Here is a 24,708-nt window from a genome sequence, read left to right as displayed (position 1 = left end):
AGAAGCCATGGTATGGGTATATGACTGGGAAGCTTGTTCCATACTCCTACAGCCCTTTGAGTAAAGAAGTGCATCTTGTACTCAGTTTTAAATGCACTTCAAGATAGTGCCAATTCCAGCAAAACTCTACACTGATCAGGGTATATAAACTAATTTTATTAAAGCAGATAAATCTTGCTTATGTGTTTTTACTTGTTTTCAGAAGTTGAATCGTTGTCCAGTGTGTGCAAAACACACAGAAGAAAATGTGTATTTTAGGACACATAAATCCCAGGGTTCCAAGACATTGACACGTTGGTGCTGAAGGGATAAGATTAAAAAGAGGAAAAAGAATAAAAGTCACAATGTTATGACTTTAAATTCAGTTAAAAGAAAGTATGCCGTGGTGCCTCAGAAGTACTTTTATTTTGTTTTGTTTTGGATTAGGAAAAAAACGTTAAGTCAGCAAAGTACCTTACGAGAATCTATAAGTGCTTTGCATTTTTAAGCAGACCAGTTGTCGGCACCAATAAAGATCTTGCCCTTGAAATGGAAGAAGGGCCCTGCTTAGGGGGATAGAAAAAACAGGTTTATGAAGTCACAGTGGTGTGAAAAAAAATCCTCTTTTACAGATTGCTGCTGTGTTTTGCCTCAGACAAATAATGTGTAGCTTCCTAAGACCTTTATTTTTAGATCTTAAGACACCATGCTGGCCTTAAATTGTTCTTCTGTTTTAACAAGTTAAATAACTGTTTTCCCCCATAGTTTTAAAAAGGTATAGCTTACATTCCATTCTTCAGTTTGGAAAGCTAAAGGCATCATGCTTTTTCTTCTACAACAGAGAACTAAAGTTTTATAGGACATTATGTCACATTAACACATTAACAGCTAAAATATAGTGCATCCTCATGTATGTGTCTTTCGTGGTGGATGCTGATGATCTTTGTGTACTTTGCTTAGAAAATAATATGAATACTCTGTGCTTTTCTGTATTTTTTTCTAGTAGCAAATATGTTAGGATACAGTTATATATAAATTATATGTAACATAAAAGTATATATAATACATCTACAAGACATAGAAATAATGTAGCTAGGACCCATAACAGAACTAAAATGTCCCTATTTGTTTGCTTGTTCTGGTGCATCATGTACACAATGTGTGTCATCCCACAAAAGGTTGTGATTTATACTAACGGTGGAGGAGTACTATGATAATAATTGAAAATGGGGCTGTTTTATTAGTGGGCTCCTTGCAATGTGTCAGGACAAAAGTATTGTCATCCTTCGTTTGTTTGTAACAGTTTGTTAAATAATAAATAGCTTTTGGAGTATATCACGTGCGTCCAGTTGACCCTATTTTTAAATTGCGTTTTCTTTGGACAGTAGCTTCACGACAGTTATGTTACTTTGTTCTCGGCATCTCACCAATTTATTTTGTCTAAAAATTAGTATCTATTAAACTGTACCCAAGCAACAGTGGTATCTTTTCAAACAATCTGAAGATTCATCCTCTGAAGCAGTAGGGGTTTGGGGTGAATTAGATCGATCCATTTGTCTGTGCTGATAAGCCAGGTGGTGGGCACTCCTGTTCCTGCAGGCCCTGTGTGTCTGCAGATGTTCGGTCCAACCAATCAGCTCATTATGGCCTTAATTGGACCATCATAGCAGCTTCTTTTAACTCTTCAGGAGCAGATGCTTTGAAGAGAGCTACAAAACCTAGACACACTAAACCTAAAGACAGATTGTCCAACTCTTATGTAAACTGACATATACATAGACAGCTAGTGTGGCACCCTTTATTCGAAAAAAAAATATTATTACACTAAGCTTGTCGGTTATAGCTTGACACCCTCAGTCTTCCTAGGGAGTGACAGTAACGATTCCAGGTAATACAACTGCATTTTTGGTCTTTTTTTTAATTTAGGTATGATAGAGATGCTCCGCAAGATAAACCTGAGCCGAGCAGTGCGTACGATGCAGGAGCTGTTTCCCGAGGAGTACAACTTCTACCCTCGCTCGTGGATCTTGCCAGAAGAGTTTCAGCTTTTTGCAGCTCAGGTAGATTGTTTTGATTTTTTGGTCTGCTAGACGGAGGCCTGCGTTAGAAAAGAAAACAGAACTGGAAACGGGGGGGGGGGGAATCTTCCTAGCCCTGTTGTCAGTGGTTTGTGTTTTTCACATTTTTTTTAATGCTAAAGCTTACAAAAGCCATAAAAAATGAACTGATGTGACAGACACCAACCATGTTATTAAATGAGGCTTTGTGCTTGACTCCTAATTGTAATTCACTATGGCACTCGATCATATCAATAGATAACCTTTACAGTTTCCATCTGTCACCACAAATGACCTTTAAATAAAGACGAGACCTTTCTGAGGGACTTGAGTTTTTCAGCTGAAGACAACAGATCAAAGCAATGACACAGCAAAGTCTGATTTAACTGGAAATCCAGAGATCTTGAATAGTCTGCTTGCAGCTTTATTAATGTCTCACATTTGTACACATTCTAAGGTTTAGTCCTTGTATTACCAGTAGATGGAACTTGTTTACAAGCTGCACTGAGTATCGTTCAAAGCATATTCCTTATAACATTTAGTTTGGCCACATGATGGAGCAATTTATTATTTTTCTCTTTTTAAAAATGTATTAGTTTTAACCAGTATTCAACAGGCTTTGTGGTTATAATGCTAATACATCAAAACCCAGCATTCCACTGATTCATTTACAGGGATGTGTGAAACAGATTATATACAGTATTTTATATATAAATTTGAAAAAACAAAGAGTATAGAAAATTGAGTAGTTAAAAAATTGTAGGTAAATTCATTGCCAATCAATCAATATACTGTAGCTGGTCTGTGTATAAAGATGTCTAAAGAAGATGGTTTGATACAGAGAGTAAATGCAAGTAAAATCTTTGAGTGAATCTATAAATCATAAGCAATGTGAAGGATAACTAATGAAGTTAAAAAGAAAAATAAGATACAGAAGAATGTCTGAAGGATTTCCAAGACAGAAGGTGGCACCAGAGGTCTAAGAAATGGATGAGTCAAAGTCAGTGAAATCCAGTGATTGCTGGATGCCAGCATGATGTGTTAAATACCTCAGTTGATGTACATAGTGAAGAACAGAATGGCCATGAAATCACAAGTTAAAAAAATTGTCAATTGAAATGAGCAGTTTTGAATTTTCTCCTGTATATGTTATCTCCTGTGTTGCCTCTTTTGTAGTTATTTCGGTTATTTAAGATTGTGATAAAAAAACAACCATCGTGCTCCATCTGGAAAAAAAAAGGCATTAACATTATTGGCTCTTTTTGGGCGTTTGAGGTTCATGATTATGAACATTTCTGGGAGCTCTCCTTGTGCCTTTTTATGACATGTGTCAGCAAGATCTTATGGCAGTTTAATCTATCCGTGCTGAGTGCTTAATGAGAGGCAGTCTTGTATGAAGGAGGCTGTGGTTTTGAGGAAATGCTGTACATACTGTATATGCAGTGCACAGTATACTGCATATATCCTTGATCCGTGTTAAACTCATTTAGTTAAAAACACTGAGGATGGGATTTTAAACTTCACTGAACCGTTCTTGCAAAAGAAGCTTATCTGGTACAGCAGAAAGTGAAATTTGGCACTACAATGTGTTGTCAGATCTTAACCCAAACAGGCTCATGTAAAGAGTTGGGTAGATGCATACGTGTCAGTATCAGCAACTGCCAAATACTGTCCCTGCTTTGGATTAGAAGGAGGAGGATCCCTGTCATTTGACCACAATGTCTCTGCCAGTCTGTGTCTTTCGGTTCAAGCATTTGTATTTGAGCTTATAGGGAATATGCCAGTTATTGATTGCTTATGTAGGAGTATTTGATGTGAATGCACCATGTGACTAATACCACATATGGCATCCTGGCTTTTTTACTAAACTTGTTTATGAAAGATGAAATCGTGTGACAGTCAAAATTTGCATAAGAGACATAGCATTATCCCTGTATCAACTGTTTTTCATTTTCAGGGTTGTGTTCCACGAATGTTTCAGCAAAAGTCATTTAAAGTATAGAACTTGACAAAAATGGAGATTGTTGGTTTGAAAATGTAATAAATAAAAAAAATATACATGTAGTTTTATCTAGTTCTTCATCCTAAACCTGTTGGTGATATAATCTGATACAACCTTAAGTACTGGTTAGCTAATGCTGTAAATGCACAGCTCACATTGTAATGATATTGTAGAGCAATACAGAAGTATTAAGTAAGGACTGAATCAATATTTTTTTCTGGGGAAAGTGAATGCAAAATAATTACAGAGGGTAAGGCGTAATGAGAGAGTAAGCAAAATAAGTCTCTCATGGGAAAGGATGTTGTAACTATTTGTACTCTAGATGGCAGTGAATGAAAGAAAACTTTTTTGGTGCTCTTGTTTTACTAAAAGAATCAAGTCCGTTTTTCTATTGTTTTTGCAGAAATAGCAACAGCTGACATTCAATGATTGAACATCATTGTGCTAGGTCATATGTATGTGGGTTGTGCATACTAAGACGGAGCGGTGACACTTTGGCTAAGGATCTGCGCCTGTGGCTGGAAGGTTGTCGGTTCATATCCCATGGCCGGCAGAGGAATCCGTTAGGCCCCTGAGCAAGGCCCTTAACCCCAAACACTGTCAGCTCCAGGGGCGCCGTATAAATGGCTGGCCCTGCGCTCTGACCCCAAGCTTCTCTCCCTGTCTGTGTGTCTCATGGAGAGCAAGTTGGGGTATGCGAAAAGATGAATTCCTAATGCAAGAAATTGTATATGGCTAATAGTGATCTTGTCTTAATAGTTACAAATTGTCTCATTCACATTAGTATTTACTAATAGGGCCTAAGATGTAATATTTAATGTAATATAAAATTAAAACTGTAGGGTTCACTTCTGTTTTTTAGGCTTTTTAAATTACTGTATAAATCTTGGGTGGCTTAGTGACACCTTTTCCAGTCTTACTTTATTTTGATGAACATTAATGAACATAAGGATATTCTACCTCTTACCCAGTTAGAAATGTGCTGTGCGTATGTGCTTATGTGCTGCAAAACAAAGACATCTCCTGAAAATGTTAACACATTCTTGAAGCCCTTGTAACCTCCCATACAGTATTTGTATATACAGTACCATGTGAACAGTATCGTGTTGTTGTGTATAATTGTTTAATGTTGATCTTTACGATTGACTGCACTTTGGATTGATGTGGGTTAAACGATTGTCAAAATCTTCCATCATTGTTGATTTATTGATTTTTTTAATTATATAGTAGTGTGCACAATGGTAATCGTATCAGCATATAATGATGTATAATACATATTTAATATATTTTATTCAACTTTAAATGCTTGGCGACTACTTAAAAGCATCAAAATCTTGATTAAACTACTGTATGTGCTGTTTAACCTTGATGTTATGTAAATATCAGGCATTCCTCAGTTTAATATTGCCTAGATCTTCGGTAATCCTCAGTTTGTATTGATGCTTCTGCACACTCACATTATATTAAAATAGGAATACATTTACAGATCACTTTTAAATTAAACAATTGAAATAGAAGTTGTTGTACTTTGTCGAGAACTTGAAAGTCATTGTTCATTGACACCAAATATTTAAATTAAAATTAAAATTTAAATTACAAGACCCTACTAGTACTAATTTGCATCTGTTTATGATTGTATTTGTATATTGTGGATATACCTCATCATTGGAGTCCCATCTCTCCTGTAAGCCTGTAAGATTTGAGTTAATCCACCCAGCCCAGGTAGAGTATTATTGGTGTGCTATGTATAAAACAAGCCCTGTGATTTTCTGTGTGGCTGTAAGCTTGCAGCATTGTCAGTTTGAACCACTTTATTTCTCCAGTAACAGTGCAGTACCTCCTAAAACACTATGGGACTTTGCAGCAAGAAAGCTTCAACATTAGTATGAGAAAAATAAAAGATCGCATGGTCCGTACTCCCTGTGTTGGAGCAGTCCAAGCTGAGCCAATTAGCTACGTGCTGTTCCAAATGCCATGCTTCCATTATCATTATGCCACTGATCTTGGTGTTGTGGCAAGCTGTAGCCAGTCCCAGAAGTATGTTTGTGCAAGGCGGAAATAAGAAGACATGTTTTCCTCCTGGGTTGCTCATCAGACAGGGACAGCTTTGAATAGACAGTCAAAGGTAGATGAAATGTCTTTACGAGCACAAACCAGAACACCCAGCAAAATATGCCATCAGCCATATCACTCTGCAACTCACAACTGGCAACCCACTGAAGCTAAGCAGGTGTGAGCCTGGTCAGTACCTGGATGGGAGACCTCCTGGGAAAAACTAAGGTTGCTGCTGGAAGAGGTGTTAGTGGAGCCAGCAGGGGGCGCTCACCCTGCGTTCCATGTGGATCCTAATGCCCCAGTATGGTGACGGGGACACTATACTGTAAACAGGCGCCGTCCTTCGGATGAGACGTAAAACCGAGGTCCTGACCCTCTGTGTTCATTAAAAATCCCAGGGTGCTTCTTGAAAAGAGTAGGGGTTTTACCTCAGCGTCCTGGCCAAATTTCCCATTGGCCCTTACCAATTGTGGCCTCCTAATAATCCCCATCTATGAATTGGCTTCATTACTCTATTCTCCTCCCCACTGATAGCTGATGTGTGGTGAGCGTTCTGGCGCACTATGGCTGCCGTCGCATAATCCAGATGGATGCTGCACATTGGTGGTGGTGGAGGGGAGTCCCCATTACCTGTAAAGCGCTTTGAGTGGAGTGTCCAGAAAAGCGCTATATAAGTGTAAGCAATTATTAATTATTATTTTTATTATAAAATCCTACATTCAGATGGAAGCTTAAATCCAACTCTAGACCCCGCAGCTGTTAGTGTGGCAGTGCTCACCACCACTTAGCTATGCCCCCCAGTTCCAGTTTTGGAGGGCATAAAAAGGAAACAATGTGCAGTTTGCAAAACAATTTGAAGAATCAAGTCCATTTTTCTATCTTGTACATGGCACAATGCTAGTATGATACCTAAAGGAGAGACCACAGGTAATTTAAAAACACCTTGTTTTTACTGATCTGTACTTTGCTACTGCTTGGTGCCATGATTGTGGTAAATAAACCGCAGAAGTTCATTCGATAGGGTATCAAAAGTAAATTCTCTGCAGGCTGTTCTTAAATTAAACCAGGACCACCACGCTTCTGTCTCCTGCCACTACCTGAATGTCACTCAGCACATTTTTCAGTCAATCGAAGTCCTTGCTTGCAGGGGTAAGGCCATTGAAAGTAATGAAAAAGGATCATCAAGATTCCAGTAATTTACTTTTAAATACACTTCAGCCCTGAGAAAATCCTCTGTAGAACTGAACGTACATAAAGCTAATAAACATTGGCAGCACCTCCATTGGGAGGTTTTGTGTTGCAAGCATCTGAGCACATGTCACACTAGTAGGAAGTGCGCTTTTCAGAATATGACAGCTTGAAACCCTGGAATGGGAGTTCAGTAGCTCTGCACATTCCAACAAGGCAATATGCATCATTTAAAGAGGTTAAAGCCGGGCCTCCTCTGTGGAATTGCTAACATTAGTTACACTAGAATTTATTCAAGGCTCAGACCTTACTGAATTCATTAACTCATATGTTTTAAAATCATAGTGATATTAGGTACTGATACTGTAATCAAACCTCGTCATTCCCTCTCTTTCTAATCAGACCAAATGATTACTTAAGTAGGCAGCTCTTATTTTAATAGAACATTTATGATTTATATTGTTATCTCTCTTTAAAGCATCCGATTCTCAGATTCTTCTATTTATATTTCTTGATTTATAGGCTTTATCTTAAGTTTCTACTTTACAAATTTCTCTCTTTCCTCCAAGTCTGTTATTTGGCAGAGATTTCTAGCCTTAGGGTTGAGAGTAAGCTAACGGACAGGAAATTTCTCAAGAACACCTAAGAGGCTCAGTTATTTTTTTGTAACAATGGAAACTTTAGTCCATCTGCGAGCTGAATTCACATCTTTATCAGTGGCCGAAAATCAAGGAAGGGATTTAAGTTTTATTAGCTGATCTCAATCCATGGTAAGAACATTACCTTTAGCTCAGATATAAAAAAAAATAGACTTTACCCATTCCATAACCCATTTCCAGCTGCTTTGCACTGTAATGTGAAGCAAGGACATATACCCACTGGCTATAGACAGATTTGTACAGAACCACACAGCTATCCACTGTTCAGTTCTGTAAAAATCACTTTCATAACATTAACAGCAGACAATTAACTTAAACAGCTGTAAAAACACAGATAAGAATGTAGGATCTGCCTATTCATTATTCTTCCCGATGTACATTTGTGGCGTTTTAATACTCCATTTAAAAAAATATTTTAGCTATATTGATACATGTATTAAACAAAGGTACTGTATACTGCCAGCACACTCTGTTCCTGTCAGTGTGACCTCTTCTCATTCCTTAGTCTTCTTGTGCATAGTCTTTTTCCTTTAAAAGATATTCAAAAGATGGATCTGTGCTCTATGTGTTTTGATAATTGTATGACCTTACAGAATGAACATTCTCCCATATATCTTGAAACATCTTACCGAATTCATATTTTAAGCAGAACATCCAACTAAATAGAGAAAGTGAAGAGAAGAAAATATAAAATATTTTAGAATAGAACCAAAAAACTACAAGCAGTATGCTTCCAAGCAATATCTGTTACCATTAAATACTGCAATAAAGTGATGTGGCTTTAAGGTTATTGTGGATTAAATTTTAACAGCAAAGTATGTGTTATGTGTCATTTAACAAGTACCTACAGTGTCAGTTTTGGAAATTATCTGTTCCACAGTGTTGGAGTTTAAGTAGTTCAAATGTTGATAATATAATAGTGAAGATGACCAGTCATGGTAGCACATTTGGTTTGTGCTGCAATCGCAAAACTTGCTAACTTGGTTGATGCCATAACTTCGTATTTTTAATAGATTTAGCTTCCTGGTATACCAATGAGGCACTGGCTTCATAAGATGATTTTCACGAAGGGTATACTGAGCCAGTCCTGGATACAGAAGAGGCTGTAGAGATTTATAATTCCAACAACATACTGTAGAAATACAAAGTACTGTACAAAGTTGCTCTGCTACCTTCAGCTATTCCCATATTGGATGAAATTGAAAAAAAAGAACAATCACTATAGGCTTGTACACTTGGAAGCCTAATTAAAGAAAAATGAACTGGATGAGAGCAATGTCTGACTTGCATAACATAAGGCATTTCTTTATAATATATTAGAAGCAAAGTTGTTTAGACCATGCACACTGCGTGTTCAATTTCACTAGAAAAAGGGTTAAATATTTAACTTTTTGTGAATATGTAGAAGTGAAGGCTTTCTAAATTTACCATCGTGACAAAATAGGTCTTCATATCCCTCCTGTGGCTGGAAGCCATTATTTGCCTACTGTGCAAGAGGAACAATTTACCCAATCAGCCTGATTGTTAAAGGTCCTCTTGCTTGGTCATTGAAATCATTTTTCTGAATGAGGATAAATTTGGATGCTGCCACTGGGTTCCAGAATGGTTCTAATTTATGGTAAGTGCCCCGGCTGCGTCAGGCTGTATTTCCTAGCTTAATTCCTGTTGTTGCCACGCAGGTCCGCATTGCTAAAGACAAGGACCCTTCCTGGAAACCGACCTTCATTGTGAAACCTGATGGCGGATCCCAGGGTGATGGCATCTACCTCATTCGTGATCCCAGTGATGTCCGCGTCATGGGCCACGCCCAGAGCAAGCACGCTGTGGTCCAGGAATACATCCAGAAGCCACTGCTCGTCGACAAACTCAAATTTGACATCAGATTGTATGTCCTGGTAAGGTCTCTGGACCCATTGGAGATTTACATCGCCAAAGAGGGGCTATCCAGGTTTTGCACAGAGCCTTACCAGGAGCCCAACCAAAAAAACCTGGACCATGTCTTCATGCACTTGACAAATTATTCCTTAAATGTCCACAGCGGAAACTTTGTTCATTCAGACAACACCAACACAGGAAGCAAGAGAACATTCTCCAGCATTCTGTACCGCCTAGCCTCCAAAGGTGTGGACATCAAGAAAGTATGGTCAGACATTATCTCCTTGGTCATTAAGACTGTAATTGCACTGGTGCCTGAGCTTAAGGTCTATTATCAGGCTGATATTCCTGCCGGGAAGCCAGGACCAACATGCTTTCAGGTGAGACTGTCAATAATCTATAATGACTACCCTAGATTCATTCTTCAGAAAGTGTCAAAAAGTGTAATAGGCTTCAGAATAAGACAGTAGTTTAGCTTGTTGAAATATTGTGCTTCATGTTCCCTGGCTCTCTTTTAAAGGATTCAGCAGAAACCAAGGCCTCCACAAGGTTAAATATATAATTTTAGAATTATTGCATCCAAAAGAGATGCTTTTTTGTAAATGTTAAAACTGAACATATTCTCAGTCTCTTATTGGCTTTAAAAGATGCCCTTGGTTATCTCCTGTTTTAAATGGGCTACTGAATGTGTGTCATGAAGCATGATAATGAAGAATTGAAACCAACCAGCAATTGTGAATATGTTTTTAGTAATTTGACCACTTGATATCATCCAGAACTGAATCCATGTTCATAAATGTTTTTTTTATCTCTGTGCAGATTTTAGGGTTTGACATTCTGCTGATGAAAAACCTGAAGCCCATTTTACTGGAGGTTAATGCTAATCCTAGTATGAGAATCGAACATGAACAAGAGGTAAGAAAATTTCATTCTTTCCATTGAAGAAGGAGAAAAAGCAAACTTCAGTTTTATTCCAACTGATATTTTATCTTCGGCTCCTGACATGGCACATTAAGTAATGAAGTGAAAGAATAAGAAAGCAAGATGGTGATTTTAAGGTATTTAGTATAATTCATATCTAATTTTAGATATAAATCATCATGTTTTCATTGTGTCTCGTTCATATTTCTTGGAACCAGTTAGTCTCCAAGTTTTTTATAGGACCTTTTTTCCTGTAGAAGTGGCATTTGACTGAATGAATGAATGTTAGAACAGAAACATGGTTAAGTTAAACGCTGCTTGGCCTTCCCAGTGTTCAGTAAAACAAGTAGTTCTGAGGGCTGAGAGAGGATTTTGATTTTCAGGTGTCCCCGGGTGTGTTTGAGTATGTTCCCAGCCCAGTGGATGAAGAAGTAAAAGTTGGGGTCATCCGGGACACATTGCGCTTGGTGGACCCAGGACAGAGGAAGCTCGCCAATCACCAGTAAGTTCATCTCAGAGCTCATCTGTTGAATTTGGGCCACCTGCACCAAAGGCATGAGTCTAAAATTACTTTCTCCTTCTCTAGATAATATATTGAAATAATTCAACCTTTAATCTAAAAAACATTTGCAAATTAGATATCTAGATGCACATGAACAAAACATTCACTAAAGGTACATTTGAGACAATTTTAGAAACTCTTACTGGGGCAACTGGGCAGCTCAGTAGACAACCCTATTGTAATCATGGTTTGGAAAGAACGCACTGGGTGGGCCTCTTCAGACACATGCTTCATGGCAGAATGAAAGGATTTTATGAGGGGCATCACAGTTACAGTAATGTACTGCATTGTGATAGCAAGGCTGTAGCCTAAGGTTCTTCTGCTGGTGGATTCAGTGACTAGAGTATTTCAAAACATATTGGGCACAAGTTGGAAAACTAATAAATCTTAAGGTAGTTTTGTGTGGCCTTGGTATTTGCTTTTCTATATCATTTGTCTTTGTGATAAAATATGACTGTGCTGTATGTCTCAAAGCTGTATAATTGCAATTTATGTGGTTGCAACAATTTAAGGGGTTTACAACAGTGACTTTTGGGATCTGTTTCATTTAACCACAAAATTAATTAACTGAGTAACATAAGCTCATCCTCCCTCCTCGTTAGTTTAAAAGGTCAGATGCTGTGCTGAACTGAGAGTTTTATACTGAAGAAATCACCCAGAGGCCACAGCAGAAAGACTGTTAAGTGGTGATACTCTGAAAATGCACAGGGATGAGCAAACTGCAGTGATGATCAAACAGGGACTTTGACTACAGCTGTTCTGATTTGATTTCATGAGCATATGTGAATATCAAAGCTACATCCATCCATTTTCTAACCCCTTTATCCAATACAAGGTTGCAGGCAAAGCTGCATTTAAATACTATAAATACCGGATTATGGTTCAGTATATGTGATCATTCCTAAGAGGTTTCAAGTATTCACATTTGTTCTTGTACATTCAGTGGACAAAATATTAGGAACCCCCACTGAAAAGGGTCAGGTGTTGGGTCTGTGCAACCAGCATGAACACACTGAACAGGACATGGCATGAATTCCACAAGGTTTTGAAACATGTGCTGCCACTTCTCATGCCATATCCCTAGGAGGACTGCCTTCAGCTGAGGTTGTGAAGAGGGTAATACTGTATGGAAGAGAAGGGCAGGTTCTGTCATTTTCGAGCGGCTTGAGACGGTCCTGGTCGGGGACGAACATTTGTCCTCATGTCAGCCACAAGTTGCCTGTACAATGAAAATTACTGTGAATGTTTCGTCTGTCCATCCTTTTTCTAACTACTTCATCCAATTCGTGCACCCTGGAAGGGCCGACAGTCCATCGCAGGGTACTTACACTCACAGCAGGGCCAATTTTCCCAGAAGCCAATTAACCTACTGGTATGTTTTTTAAGTGTGGGAGGAAACCCATGCGAATGCTAACCACTGCACCATTATGCCACCCGTAGTGTATACTGTAAATATTATTATTATTATTATTATTATTATTATTATTACAAATTAGAGTCTAATTTTACTCATGAAAACCTCTTCCCTTGGTTTGAAAGCAACCAGCAACCAGCTTTTGAAACATTTTTTTTAGATAGGAATTCATCCAATTAATCCTATTAATAACATATGAGGTTTGTTAAAATAAAGATAATTGGTGAGCCCTAACCGTTGTTCCCAGTCAGATAGCGCCAAGCAATCTTTCCACAAGCAATATGTTTCATTTTAAAGTTGCTGTTTACCTTGGCCCACTAATGGGAGAAGCGACATCGGGACACAGCTTACAGTATATCACATTTCAATATATATATACGTTAGGCTGTGTTTTGAATACAACACATGTCAGACATAGAACAATGGCAGAAGTGGCAGAAGAACAGTTTCTTTTATTGTAAGTTATTTGACACCAGAGGAGTGCTCCATCAGAGTCAATGCTGTCACACAGGTTTTAATAAGCGACAGCTGAATGCTCTTACGATTATAATGAGCTCCTGTGGACACACCGTCATGTCAGCCCTCACTCTGTAAGTTATCAATCATGATCTTGATCCTGATCAAAGAGGCTGCCTTCCCAGTAGGAGACTGTTGAGCTTAATAATGCATTAAGGAACCTGTCTTCATAAGCTTGTTAAATGGAAAATTAAATTTTTGAAATGCTGCAATGAAATTTCACAGATGAGTGAATCTGGCATTTCAAGCATTCAAGTATCAGTACATAAATTACTTTTTAAAAGATAAAATATAAATATAAAAATAAAATAAATAAATAAAATAAGTGAGCCAGTTACTGTACAATCCCAGTCCCAGTGATCAGTGCTAAATTGAGGGCATACAGTTACAACATTCAAAATAGCAAAAGACAACATATTTTGCTTCTTTCTTAAAGTGTTTTATTGTCTGACAAACTGCCAGTGCCTTCTTAGAATAAGTTGCACATAACCCTTTTTTAAAAGCTAATGTTCATTTTTTTATTATTTTATTTTTTCAACTTTATTTTTTTCAACAAATTAGAACTTCATTGAAAAAGAGACTTTTTTTCTCATGTGAGTTTTTGTTGATTTGTATCTACTGTATATAATAATATTATTACTGTATATGCATTTGCGTTTTAATCTTTTGGGTTTTCTTTTCTACTTCTGTTGCTGACTGAAAGCCAGATGTTGGAGCAGCAGCTGGAGTTTGGCATTCTATGCAATGAAGTACTATAAGATAAATAATATAAAATTCCATAAAACACATCAACAGTTGTGTTTAAACTTATTGATCTTACGTTGTTTGTACAGTCAAAAGTAGAAAGTGATTGCGTCTTTTCATTCTCATAATTGGAAGACATGTATCTTGAAATATTGTGCTAGAAATGTGTGTTTTAAGTTCATTTTAGGACTAAACACAACTTGATGATGGAACATACAGGTGGTTTAGATCCAGTATGTTTTGCATGGCAAAACTATCCTAGTTAATATGAAATAATTCAGAAAGTAAAGCGGCTGATGAGAAACAACGTGAGAATGTCTTAAAACTAATCCGTATTGGACATATTGGATTTGGTCCGGTATAAGCATCATATGAAAGGAAATACAGTGAAATTGTGTTTGCCTTATCCTGTGGTTTATTGTTTCAATGCTTCTTTGTGGTTTCCATTTTTATGTGCACCGATAAAATGACAAGAAGACGGTGGTCTTGTGCCTGAGATATTCATGATACTTTCAAAAGTCTGTCTTAAACCCTTTACAGGCTTAAGCTTAACTGTTGTTGCTGTCGAGCAGAAGCAGAGGTCCTTGTTAAAGATTCAAGCAAATGAGTTGTTAAGCCAGGCAAGCGTTCGCTTTTGTGGTTCACAGTGTGTAATGACACCCTAGGGTGTAACCCAGTGCCTCTCTTGTTTGATGCATATTGAATGACAATTTTCATAGCTCATAACTTTGACTACCTGAGTTACATGGAGTCTTTACAGAATCTTATTTGTATAAATAATGGCATTTGAACTGAATTGCTTTTGAGCATTTAACCTGCTAGCTTTTCTTAGATGAAATAGCATGGAAAAGAATGTTTAGTGGTTCAACAGGTAGTGGATTATACTACTTCCAATTTTGTGGATGAAAGTTTAATATGATAGCTTAATAATTACTAATTTTTCATTAAGAATAATTTTTGTGCTACAGAAATTCAGTTAACTGCTAATTGAATTAAAGGATGATAATGTAATTCGTCAGTCACTCGATGAATATGCAGTGCTAGAGAAAGCGAGCTCTTGGCAAAATTAGTGTCTGTCTGGACTGCAGCCATGAGCATGTGTTGTGTGATTAATTATTACATAGCTGCTCATTCTCTCACTTTGAATCACAATTAAAATTCCCAGTATTGAAATTATAAATGATAACAAGATAGAATAACAAGTATCTTGATAAAAAAAAGCTCAAAGAAGACTTGTCATGTCTTGAAAGGACACACTTCACACTGCTGTGTTAATTTTATTTTTTTAAAGAATGATAATCATGCAGTATTCATACCTGTTGGTCAGAACCATTGCTTTTTCATTCTCAGTATGGATATTTCTTTTCCCTATGAAACTTTACTTACCTTTGAACTGCATCTCAGAACTACAGGTAATATGTGGTGAGTTTGAACTTCTCAACCCAGACAAATGTGCACATCCCAATTACTATATATTGCAACTGATGGAATCAGTGGAAAATTCACCTTACTTCCCCATACTGCCATTCTCATTATCTCATCTGAAGGCCTCCCTGCTACAACTATGCAATGTAATTGTGCTGCAAATATTTCAGAAGCCTTCTGGAATGTATGCCACATCCTACTGAAGCTGTTATTGCTGTGTACCACCATGCAGAACAAATTATTTGGTGGGGATTCCTAATATTTTGGCTGGTGGGTATATTGTAATTCCTAGAATCAGTCATTGTATACTGTACTTCATTGTTGGCTCTGGTAGTTTTATTCGTTATCAATCCAATACTTTTATGGAAAACACAGCAATGTAAAACAAAAACCCATGAACTGAAGCAGATTTAGATACTTTTTAAAGAACATTGCTGTGCAAGTTTAAGCTGTAAATCCCATGACTATTAAATAATGCATTTGGAGTGCTGTTTTCCTTAATCGGCACCTCATACCTCATGTGAACTGTTAATACGCAGAACATAGATAATAAGAAATTCCTCTGCACAGGAACTAGTAGGAGACTCCCTGCTGGGGTTGTCCCACATCTGTTGTAGTTGTAAACATTATACAGTTCAAATGCAGGTCAAAGACCATGTCAGCATGTACTGAAAAGGCTGGAGCCTATTAAAGACAATCACGTAAGCAAGGCTACTGTAACCTGACCTTGGGCATTTTATTGACATACTGTATCTCCTCTCAACATAAGCAAAACATATTTTAAGTGCATATACAGTTAGGTGTGGAAGAACAATCTTGGAAATTAGGGAAGACTTCACCGTGGAAATGCTGTTGTAATTATCATTAAGTCATTGAGAATATAATGGGTCAAAAACCCGGAAAGGCAAAATTGAAAGTCAAACACTGGACAAGATCAGCTGCCTGTTTATTACACCTATGTGTGCTGCATGTTTCAATGTGAAAATAGTTTTCAACAATGGAGGTGAGTATTCTGCAGACAAGATTGTATTTTACCCTTAACTGACTCAAGGTAACAACCTTCAGTCAGTTAAGGGGAAAATACAACCTTGTTAGTTTAAATGCAAGAAAATAGAGTACAAGGCAAATGTCGTTCTCTCTGGCTTATATGGTTGTTACAGATCCTATGACACTGTTTTTCTGTTTATAGGAGTAAGGATGTCCTCTTGTCTTCGTTAAAATCTACTCTGTGCTTGTATGTGTGGTCAACCTATTGTTACCCCTTAATTAAATGGTTGATGCTGTTTGTCACTCCTCCTGGTCTTATGGGTCCCCTCCTATATGTTAAGCCCTTTGGGATCTTTTGGGAGGGAAAAAGACAATGAATACATGGTATATTTGATTAGGTGAACATAAGTACAAATTAGATAACACGGCCGAAGGAACACCTCTTTAATTCTGTTGTATTCTAAAAGGAGTTGCCCTTTTACAATAAGGGCTTTTGTCAATTTGACTTCTAGGTGTAACAGACAGTTCTTTCCAGACCCTATGCGGACGACACAATCCGGAATAATGAGGAAACACTGGGGAAAAAGCCATGCAGGAAACGGGGATCAAAACAGGGGGGGGCGTGTCCTTGGTGCGCTGCTGTTCAGGGGAGTGAGTCCGGGGCAAACAATCCAGTAGAAATCCAAAGGGGGAATCCAAACACGAGCAAAGTCCAAAGCCGGGGGGGGCCATCCAAAAACAGACAAGATAAAAACTAGAACCGGGTCGGAACCAGCGGAACGGGAACGGGAACAGAGAATAAAACCTTAACGGGACCAGGCGCTTCCAGGTCCCGGACTCACACGATACGGAGATCAGCTGCAGAGCCCAGATTAACCTCAGCGCCTGGCTTTTAAGGTGGACTGGGAACGGGACAGGTGCGGGGAATGAGGCAAACAAGGAAGAGCCTGAGCGCCCTTAAGGAGGAGGGGACTACAACACTAGGTCAGGATTTTTCATTGAAAGAAATCTGGATTTAGGAAGCAAGACAGGTTTCTTTTCAAGAACATTTAGTAGAAATCCTTGTACAAATTTTCATCTTTGTGTTACATGTTAGTGCAGGAGACATGTAACGTCAGGTTCTTACACGATTGGATAGGCAATGCACCTTAAGCATTGAATATAAACCCGTGCTATTTTGCGGATTCTGTCTTTTGCTGACAGAATGCGTTCAGTTTTACTGTTATATGTGTATATTTTTGCAAGAAAAATTATAGAAATACCATAAGAGCAAGGCGCAGAGCTGCTTGGATTAATCACATTATTTATTTCAGAAAAGATTTCAGATCCAGCATTTTAAGGAGATATTGATTGAATACAGACTGTCATTGAAGTGACTTTTCTTCTAGGAAATTATTCTGATTGCTTGATCTAGAAATAGCCCTAGTTTACGTGTAGATTAGACAGTTGCTATGCTAAATGCTGCCAATTTTATTCCCTGTAATTATCTTCAAAATTAAAAGAAATGAAGCAGACAAAATTATCTGAACTTTAGGAAACATCATCTGAACACTTTTTTTTCTGGGAAAAATGTAGACACTGGAAACATTACGCTGATTCATTTTTTAGTTTTTATCCACCTTGGGAGATTTTGTTTGGATTATTGCTCTGAACTGCTGTTCTTGTCCAGAGTCTGGCAACAGTCACATTGCATAACTCTTCAGCAGTTTTTTTCTTTTTTCACCTTGGTGCTGTGTTCAAACACCATAAGAAACGTCCTGACATAGTAGCTTGTGGTAGTTCATCATTTACAATAGAAATCAGTATTATTAGTTATATTCCAGTTTCCTGGTGAATTCAACATTGAAGGGTATGTGAATGAAATATGAAAACTGAGAAGTACCTATATTTTAGATACAATACTGGGCAAGTCTGACATGTTATGCACAATCATGAGTTACAATGTACAGTATACAGTATATGTTATATGATCAACAGCTTAATCAAAACCTCAACTTTGTCATTAAGTCCAGCTTAATTTGGGAGAGAGGGAACCAATTTTGTTATTTAACAGTCTTCAATCCACATTGTTCCGAATCTTCAAAAACATGATCACAACAACTTATGAGAAACTATAGAAGCAAACTACATCATAATTGTGTTAGAATTATATTCTAAATATACTGTTCAGCATACTATGAAATTGTAGTAATTATCGAATCAATTTTAAATGATTCATTGTCAGGTGTTCCTCATCTTTAATGTCATTTCTTATCTCTACTGTGGCTAAAATGCAACATTTTATAGCAAAACTGTAGGTTGAAAATCACCATAGAATTGTCTTTAAAAACATCAGTTGAAAATAGTACAGCAACACAAAATATATCAGATTTACTGCAAATTGCTGTTTGTGTATATGCATATTTTAACGGGCAGCAGTAAGATTTGTCATTTTAAGGTCTAAGCAACGTGTGATATAATTCCCTGAAGTCTGCAGGTGTGAGTCTAAACTAAGCACACCCAGACTAGACTATAGCCATTTGGGAAACTCTGGTTTACTCCACCCGCTCTTTCTTTACCTACTGCTTAGGCTTGACTGCTTCAACATCAGGTTCAGGTTGAAAAGTAGCAGTTTGCCTAGTATAGTTCTGTAATATAATTACAGTATATTTAATTTTTCTTTGATCTTCACTTACATGGATATTGTATGGAAGATCTGACCAGAAAACATATATTTATTTAAAATCTTCATAATAAAAGGTTTTTAAAATAATCAAGCAAGGCATGTCATACACATAAAAGAAATAGAGAACAGTAAAATGACCTCATAAAACCAAATGTACAATTGAATTATACATTAAAAGATACAGTGAAAAGAAAGGTCTTTAAGTCTTTGAGCTTTAAAAATGTAGACAGTTAGAGCCTGTAATGGATTTGGATAATGAGTTTGACAGACATGGTGCTACACAAGAGAAGTCTCTATAAGCCATGACTGAAAGTAGACTAAAAAGAGCTGAATAAGCAGATCTCAAATTAAATGTTGAACTATACTCTTGCAATAAGACTTTAAAATAATCAGGAGCTAGACCACTTACACGTGAGTAAGAGAAGTCCACTGTAAATTTCAGCTGGAACCAGTGCAATTTTCAGAGGATGGAAGTTACTGTATGTGTAGAGTACAGTACCTTTCGTTAGTGAGTGATCCACAGAAATCTAGATATTCTGAAGAACATTTAATACCTTATTAGAGGTCCCAGTAGGTAATGTGTTATAGTAGTATAAGCGTGATTAAATAAAAGCATGTCTCAATATTTCAGCAAGGCTTTCATGAGCAGATGGTAAAAGATAAACTCGTTTCTAACATGAACTTCAAAGGTAACACCTTACTAACTTCTATCAAAGCTTTTATTTCTGTCTTGACAACAACAACACAGAAGTCATCAAGTTTGCAAATATGATGTTTGGAGCATATAAGCAAAACTTCAATCTTATTGCACTTTAAATTAAGAAAGTTCTTTTACATTCATACTGTATCTTAATGTTAGACTTGCAGCTGTCCAGTGCAGAAACTATAGCAGTAGTATTTCATTTTCTCTACAAGTCAATATGTATGTCATCAACACACAGTAGCAGTGAAATATGAAAATAAAATCCGAAAAATCTGAGTATCAAAATCAGAATCAAAACTTACATTACAGTTCAGAATGGAATATTAAGTGACTCAGAATCAGACATCATCAGAAAATCCTTACCTTAAGAAGAGATGTTTTAGTACCTTGTCTTTGTTGAATCCTTGACTGGAAAGGTTCGAACAGCTCATTAGTTGCAAGATGAGTATATAATTGAGCTTCCACTGCCCATAATTGAATTTTTACAAGAAAAGACAAATTAGAAATAGGACAGTAGTTGTTAATTATTTTAGGGTTCATGCCAAGTTGTTGTTTTTTGTATGCAGGTGAGATAGCAGCAGACTTATAGCCTGTAGGTACAAGTCCTGATTTCAGGGATTCATTGATGAGATTAGAAAAAATGGACAAAGAGCAGAGAAGCCAGCTTTGAGTAAGGATAGGGTCACAGGTTGTAGGTCTCATTTTTTGTCTACCAGCACAGTCACATACTGTAAGTCCAATCAATAGCAGCGAAATGAAGGAAGCTCAAACCTGTGAAAGCACAAGTACTGCAGGAGATGAGGCCAGCAATGGGATTTTAGTATATTTTTGTTGGGAAAGAATTACATGACTATTACATTATTTAGTAAAGGGAGGAAAAGTAGACTTACGTAGCAGATGTAGAACATTATTGGTGATGGAGAAAAGACCTATGGGATTAGTGTGATCCCTCCTAATGAAGCAGGAATAGAAGGAGGATCTGACCATATTAAAGTAATTCCTTCAACTCTTCAAATGTTTTTCATAATTCTAGATAAACAGTAAACCCCGTCTTCATCTACGAATATTGAACATTTTGTCCGGTAGCCTGCCTTCAATATAGTTTAATTTGTGTACGAGGGGTAAGAACGAGAAAAAGAAACAAGATGAATTCTTTGGGGTTTGAATGACCTTCTCTTAAAGAGTTTTTGCCGTTGCCAAACCTGTCAATAACTTGTTAGATTCTCATTGTGATGGGAAACAGGCTGAGCTGCATTAAGCTGATTGAAAAACGGAGACGATGAGAGCCAACAGTTTTTTTTTTTTAACGTGTATTTCACAAATTGGTTAGCCGTATAAGTAAATTGGTATAATATAGAGCTTTCAGAGCTAGATTGTTGTTGGAGAAAAATATCGAAGAAGCTGTGAGAAAAGCAGAATTATTTTAAGTGATGTTTTTTTAATGTTCATACTTATTTTGTTTTCATTTTCATTTTATTTTTTTCAATGAGGCGTTATGAATTTAAAAACAAACTTTTGAAAGATTTACAGAAAGTGAAATACCCATTCCCGAGAAAAACTGTAATCTTGCATAAATACTGTATGGTTCCTTCTAAAGAAATGCAACTGTGCTTATGGTCTGAGAACACAGGCTTTTTTTTTCTTCTGGTAAGTTCTAATTTCTATTTCATCACACACACACTCTTGAGGTTTGTAGACAGGATATTGCTTGTAAACTAATCTTGATGTTCTCAGATGTCATTGGTCTTACTGGTGATAGAAAATCAATATAAATTGGATTTAAAATGCTGAGATTTTTGTTACAAATGATCTCAGGAAGCCACTGTTAAATGTTTCTTACTTATTGAAAACCCCAGAATTCTGTAACCTTCTCTTCAGATCAATGAACCGAAGTAATGGTTGTGTTCAACACAATTTCTGTATGGAATGCAAATTCCTGAAAAATGTTGTGTGGTGCACTTGTTACATTTTAAAAAATAAAATAACACTACGCTGGGAAACACTTCAAGAAAAAAATAAGATACTTAAGATTATGCCAATAGTACACTAGTATTAACACTACACTAGTATTGTTCACTAGTATTCCAGTCTATTTTCATGCATTACAGACTGTTTTTGGAAATGGAGAACTAAGCATATGTTTGCTTCAATGGGAAATGAAGGAGATCTCTGTTCTCTGACTTTTAAGTGTTGGAATCGTCTGTGGGGTTTTTGGAATTAGATGATTGAATCAGCTAAAAGTAGCAGTGTAAGTAAAGTTATAAGTGGCAAAATTTACAACCCACTAGAGCTGTTTTTCTCCTGGCTCCAAGTAACCTTTGCATGCACAAAGGTCTTGACTTTGACAGAATAGGGAAAATGAAACAAAATCAGCGGTGTTCAATATGAAAACATAAACGGAACCTATCATACAGTACATTTTGTATGCAACGTGCTTAGTAACTTTCAACTAATCTGGTTAATGTTCATTAGCTACACCAAAAAAGTGTGCATACCACATATATGTAAAACCACCCCAAGATATAATGGCAGTGACCTGGAATATGTTCAAGATTAGATGGAGTATTAATATATTTTATGTAGTTTAACACAATTATACTAATTGTTTATAGCACAATATGCACATATCATGAAAATGATTGTTCTACATATACACAGTATGAAACTATTCATTGTCTATGGAGCATTATTGCCATTGGAAACCTGTACAGATGTATTTTTTCTCTGCCCTTCTTTGTGGATTGTGCTGTCTGAGGGATTTTTTTTTCCTTCCCCCTTCTGTCTCTGAGCTGTGGGAATTAGGCTGTCTTCAACGTGAGCAAGGAGAGGAAAAATAACAATTCCACTATAAGGAATGTCTGTTATGTACCAGGACTGCTGTGTTCCGGCTTTATTACATCAATCACATCTTAGAGTCTCCAGAAAGACACAGCAAAGGACAGATGTTTGACTGGCTGGGCTTAGAAATATATTTTCCATTAAGTGTAAATTAACTTAATCACCAGGTATGGAAGATAAGCAGCATTAAACCCAATTCCCTTAAGCTTCATTAAAATGAGAGCTCTGCAGATATGCTAGTTTCTATTTTCTGCAAGTTGATCTTGCCTTCAAAGAGATGGTATCTAAGTGTTCAAGGGACAAAATGATAGGAATGAATGTATTGAGGACATCAAGTCATAAAGTCCATAATTTAGCACATCATTTAAGCAACAGGCTTGGCGTCCATTTCAATCTAATAATTACTGTTTGGATCCTAAAAACTGTGAGGCTTTTGGGTGGCATTGAAGATGAAGATATGACAGCTATTCATTTTTTTAAAGGTCTAAGTCTGTTTTTGTAATAACCTTAACATTTTCTAGGTGACTTTTAATGCAGTGTGTAATCATCACTCGTGAGTCTTTACACAGACATGTACTTAGCAGCTTAATATGAGTAACACATTTGTGACCAAGATGGTTTCACTGCAAATGCGTGTATTTGCATAAATGTAGAGAAAAGTATGCTTTCAGGAGAAGGTCATTTCCAACTGTGTGACTTTGCTAAAAATGATAAAAAGAATATGGGCCTGTTTTTTTATTTTTTTCTAATTAGCTTTCTTTTATGGTTATTAATCTTAGATGCAGATAAAGAGGTGCAATTATATAATAGTTGTACATTTCTTAAATAGTGATCTGAGTGATTAATTTTTTATGTTCTTCATAATGGTACTATTAGAAACAGTCTATGTCTGTTAGGTTTATGGTGAAATGCATCACAGAATATTAAAGTTATGCATCTTCTCAAGTGCAACTGTGCTTGAAATATAGTTAATTCTTTTAAAGATCAGAACTATTGATATCTAATCCTGTATTAAGGTGCTTTTCATATAATTCACAAATCTTTGTGTTACAGTGCTGTTTCTTTCATAAAACATTTAACATATGTGAATGTATCTCAGTTTCTTTGGACTGTACATCAAACTTAATGCATGTCTTTAGAGTCAGTCTAGGACTTAATTCAATACTGTATTGTGAAGTGATTAAGGTAAGCATTTCTCAGAAATACCCTGTTGCTTTGGCACTCAGCTAAGTATAGCTGATACTTTATAAATGGTAGTTGCAGTTTTTTAAGATAGATTAGATGCTGTGTGGATGGCATGGAGTAACAGTAGTTAGCATTTCAGAGCTGGGAAACTGGGTTCAATTCTGGACCTGAGGTACTGTATGTGTGGCGTTTATATGTTCTCCCAGTGTTTATGTGGGTTTTTAGGTGTTCCAGTTTCCTCCAACAGTCCAAAGACATACCTGGTAGGTTAATTGGCTTCTGGGAAGATGGGCCCTGGTGTGATTATGTCCGTGTCTGTGTGTCTGCCCTGTGATGGACTGGCGTCCTGACCAGAGTGTACCCCACCTTGTACCCTCAGCTTGCTGGTATAGGCTCCAGCTTCTACGCAACCCTGAATTGGAAAACTGAAAAACGGATGGATAGATGCTGTAGGAATCACTGGTTAAACATCAGATTGTGCATTTTGGTCCCCTACGTTCAACGACTGTGCTGTTTTTTCAAAGTAAAAGTGGTTTTAGGTTCTCTAGAAGAGGGCTAGCATATTACAAGGGAAATTAATCACTTTTCAGTATAAAACAACATTAATCTTTCACCTTCAATTTCCCAATGGAAATTGAAAACACAAACTCATTGAAATGATTTCCAAAAGAAAATTCTGCCAACTATCTCTTGGATGAGAATTAGTTCTTAAATCATTTTAAAAATGTTTTATTTTGCATACCTATGAAGATTTAAGAATGATTTCCCCCATAATATACTGTACATTATAGATCGTCTAGATCAACTAATTTCACTCCTTTTTCTTAGGAGCAAAAACTGAGTTCTCTATTTCTGGGATTAATCTAATTCTAGGCGAAGTCTCAGTGCATTATGTGACAGTAATGAAAAATCACCACAGTGCTGGTGCAGTTT

The 24,708-nt window shown here is 36.9% G+C and overlaps 1 protein-coding gene across 1 annotated transcript in view; it reads left to right on the top strand.

Moving 5' to 3' along the window:
* ttll11 (tubulin tyrosine ligase-like family, member 11) overlaps window positions 1-24,708 on the top strand; it is a 57,374-nt gene that overhangs the window by 7,467 nt on the left and 25,199 nt on the right. Inside the window, exons 3-6 of the mRNA XM_088940556.1 lie at window positions 1,906-2,039; window positions 9,620-10,195; window positions 10,635-10,730; window positions 11,120-11,238. Of these exons, the coding sequence (XP_088796682.1) occupies window positions 1,906-2,039; window positions 9,620-10,195; window positions 10,635-10,730; window positions 11,120-11,238 (925 nt within the window). The remainder of the gene's footprint in view (window positions 1-1,905; window positions 2,040-9,619; window positions 10,196-10,634; window positions 10,731-11,119; window positions 11,239-24,708) is intronic.

Source organism: Atractosteus spatula, chromosome 23 (genome assembly GCF_055471065.1).
Source record: "Atractosteus spatula isolate fAtrSpa1 chromosome 23, fAtrSpa1.hap1, whole genome shotgun sequence".
Taxonomy (NCBI): Eukaryota; Metazoa; Chordata; class Actinopteri; order Semionotiformes; family Lepisosteidae; genus Atractosteus; species Atractosteus spatula.
The sequence above is the reverse complement of the archived record's forward strand: the minus strand, read 5'-3'. Positions and strand labels throughout refer to the sequence as shown.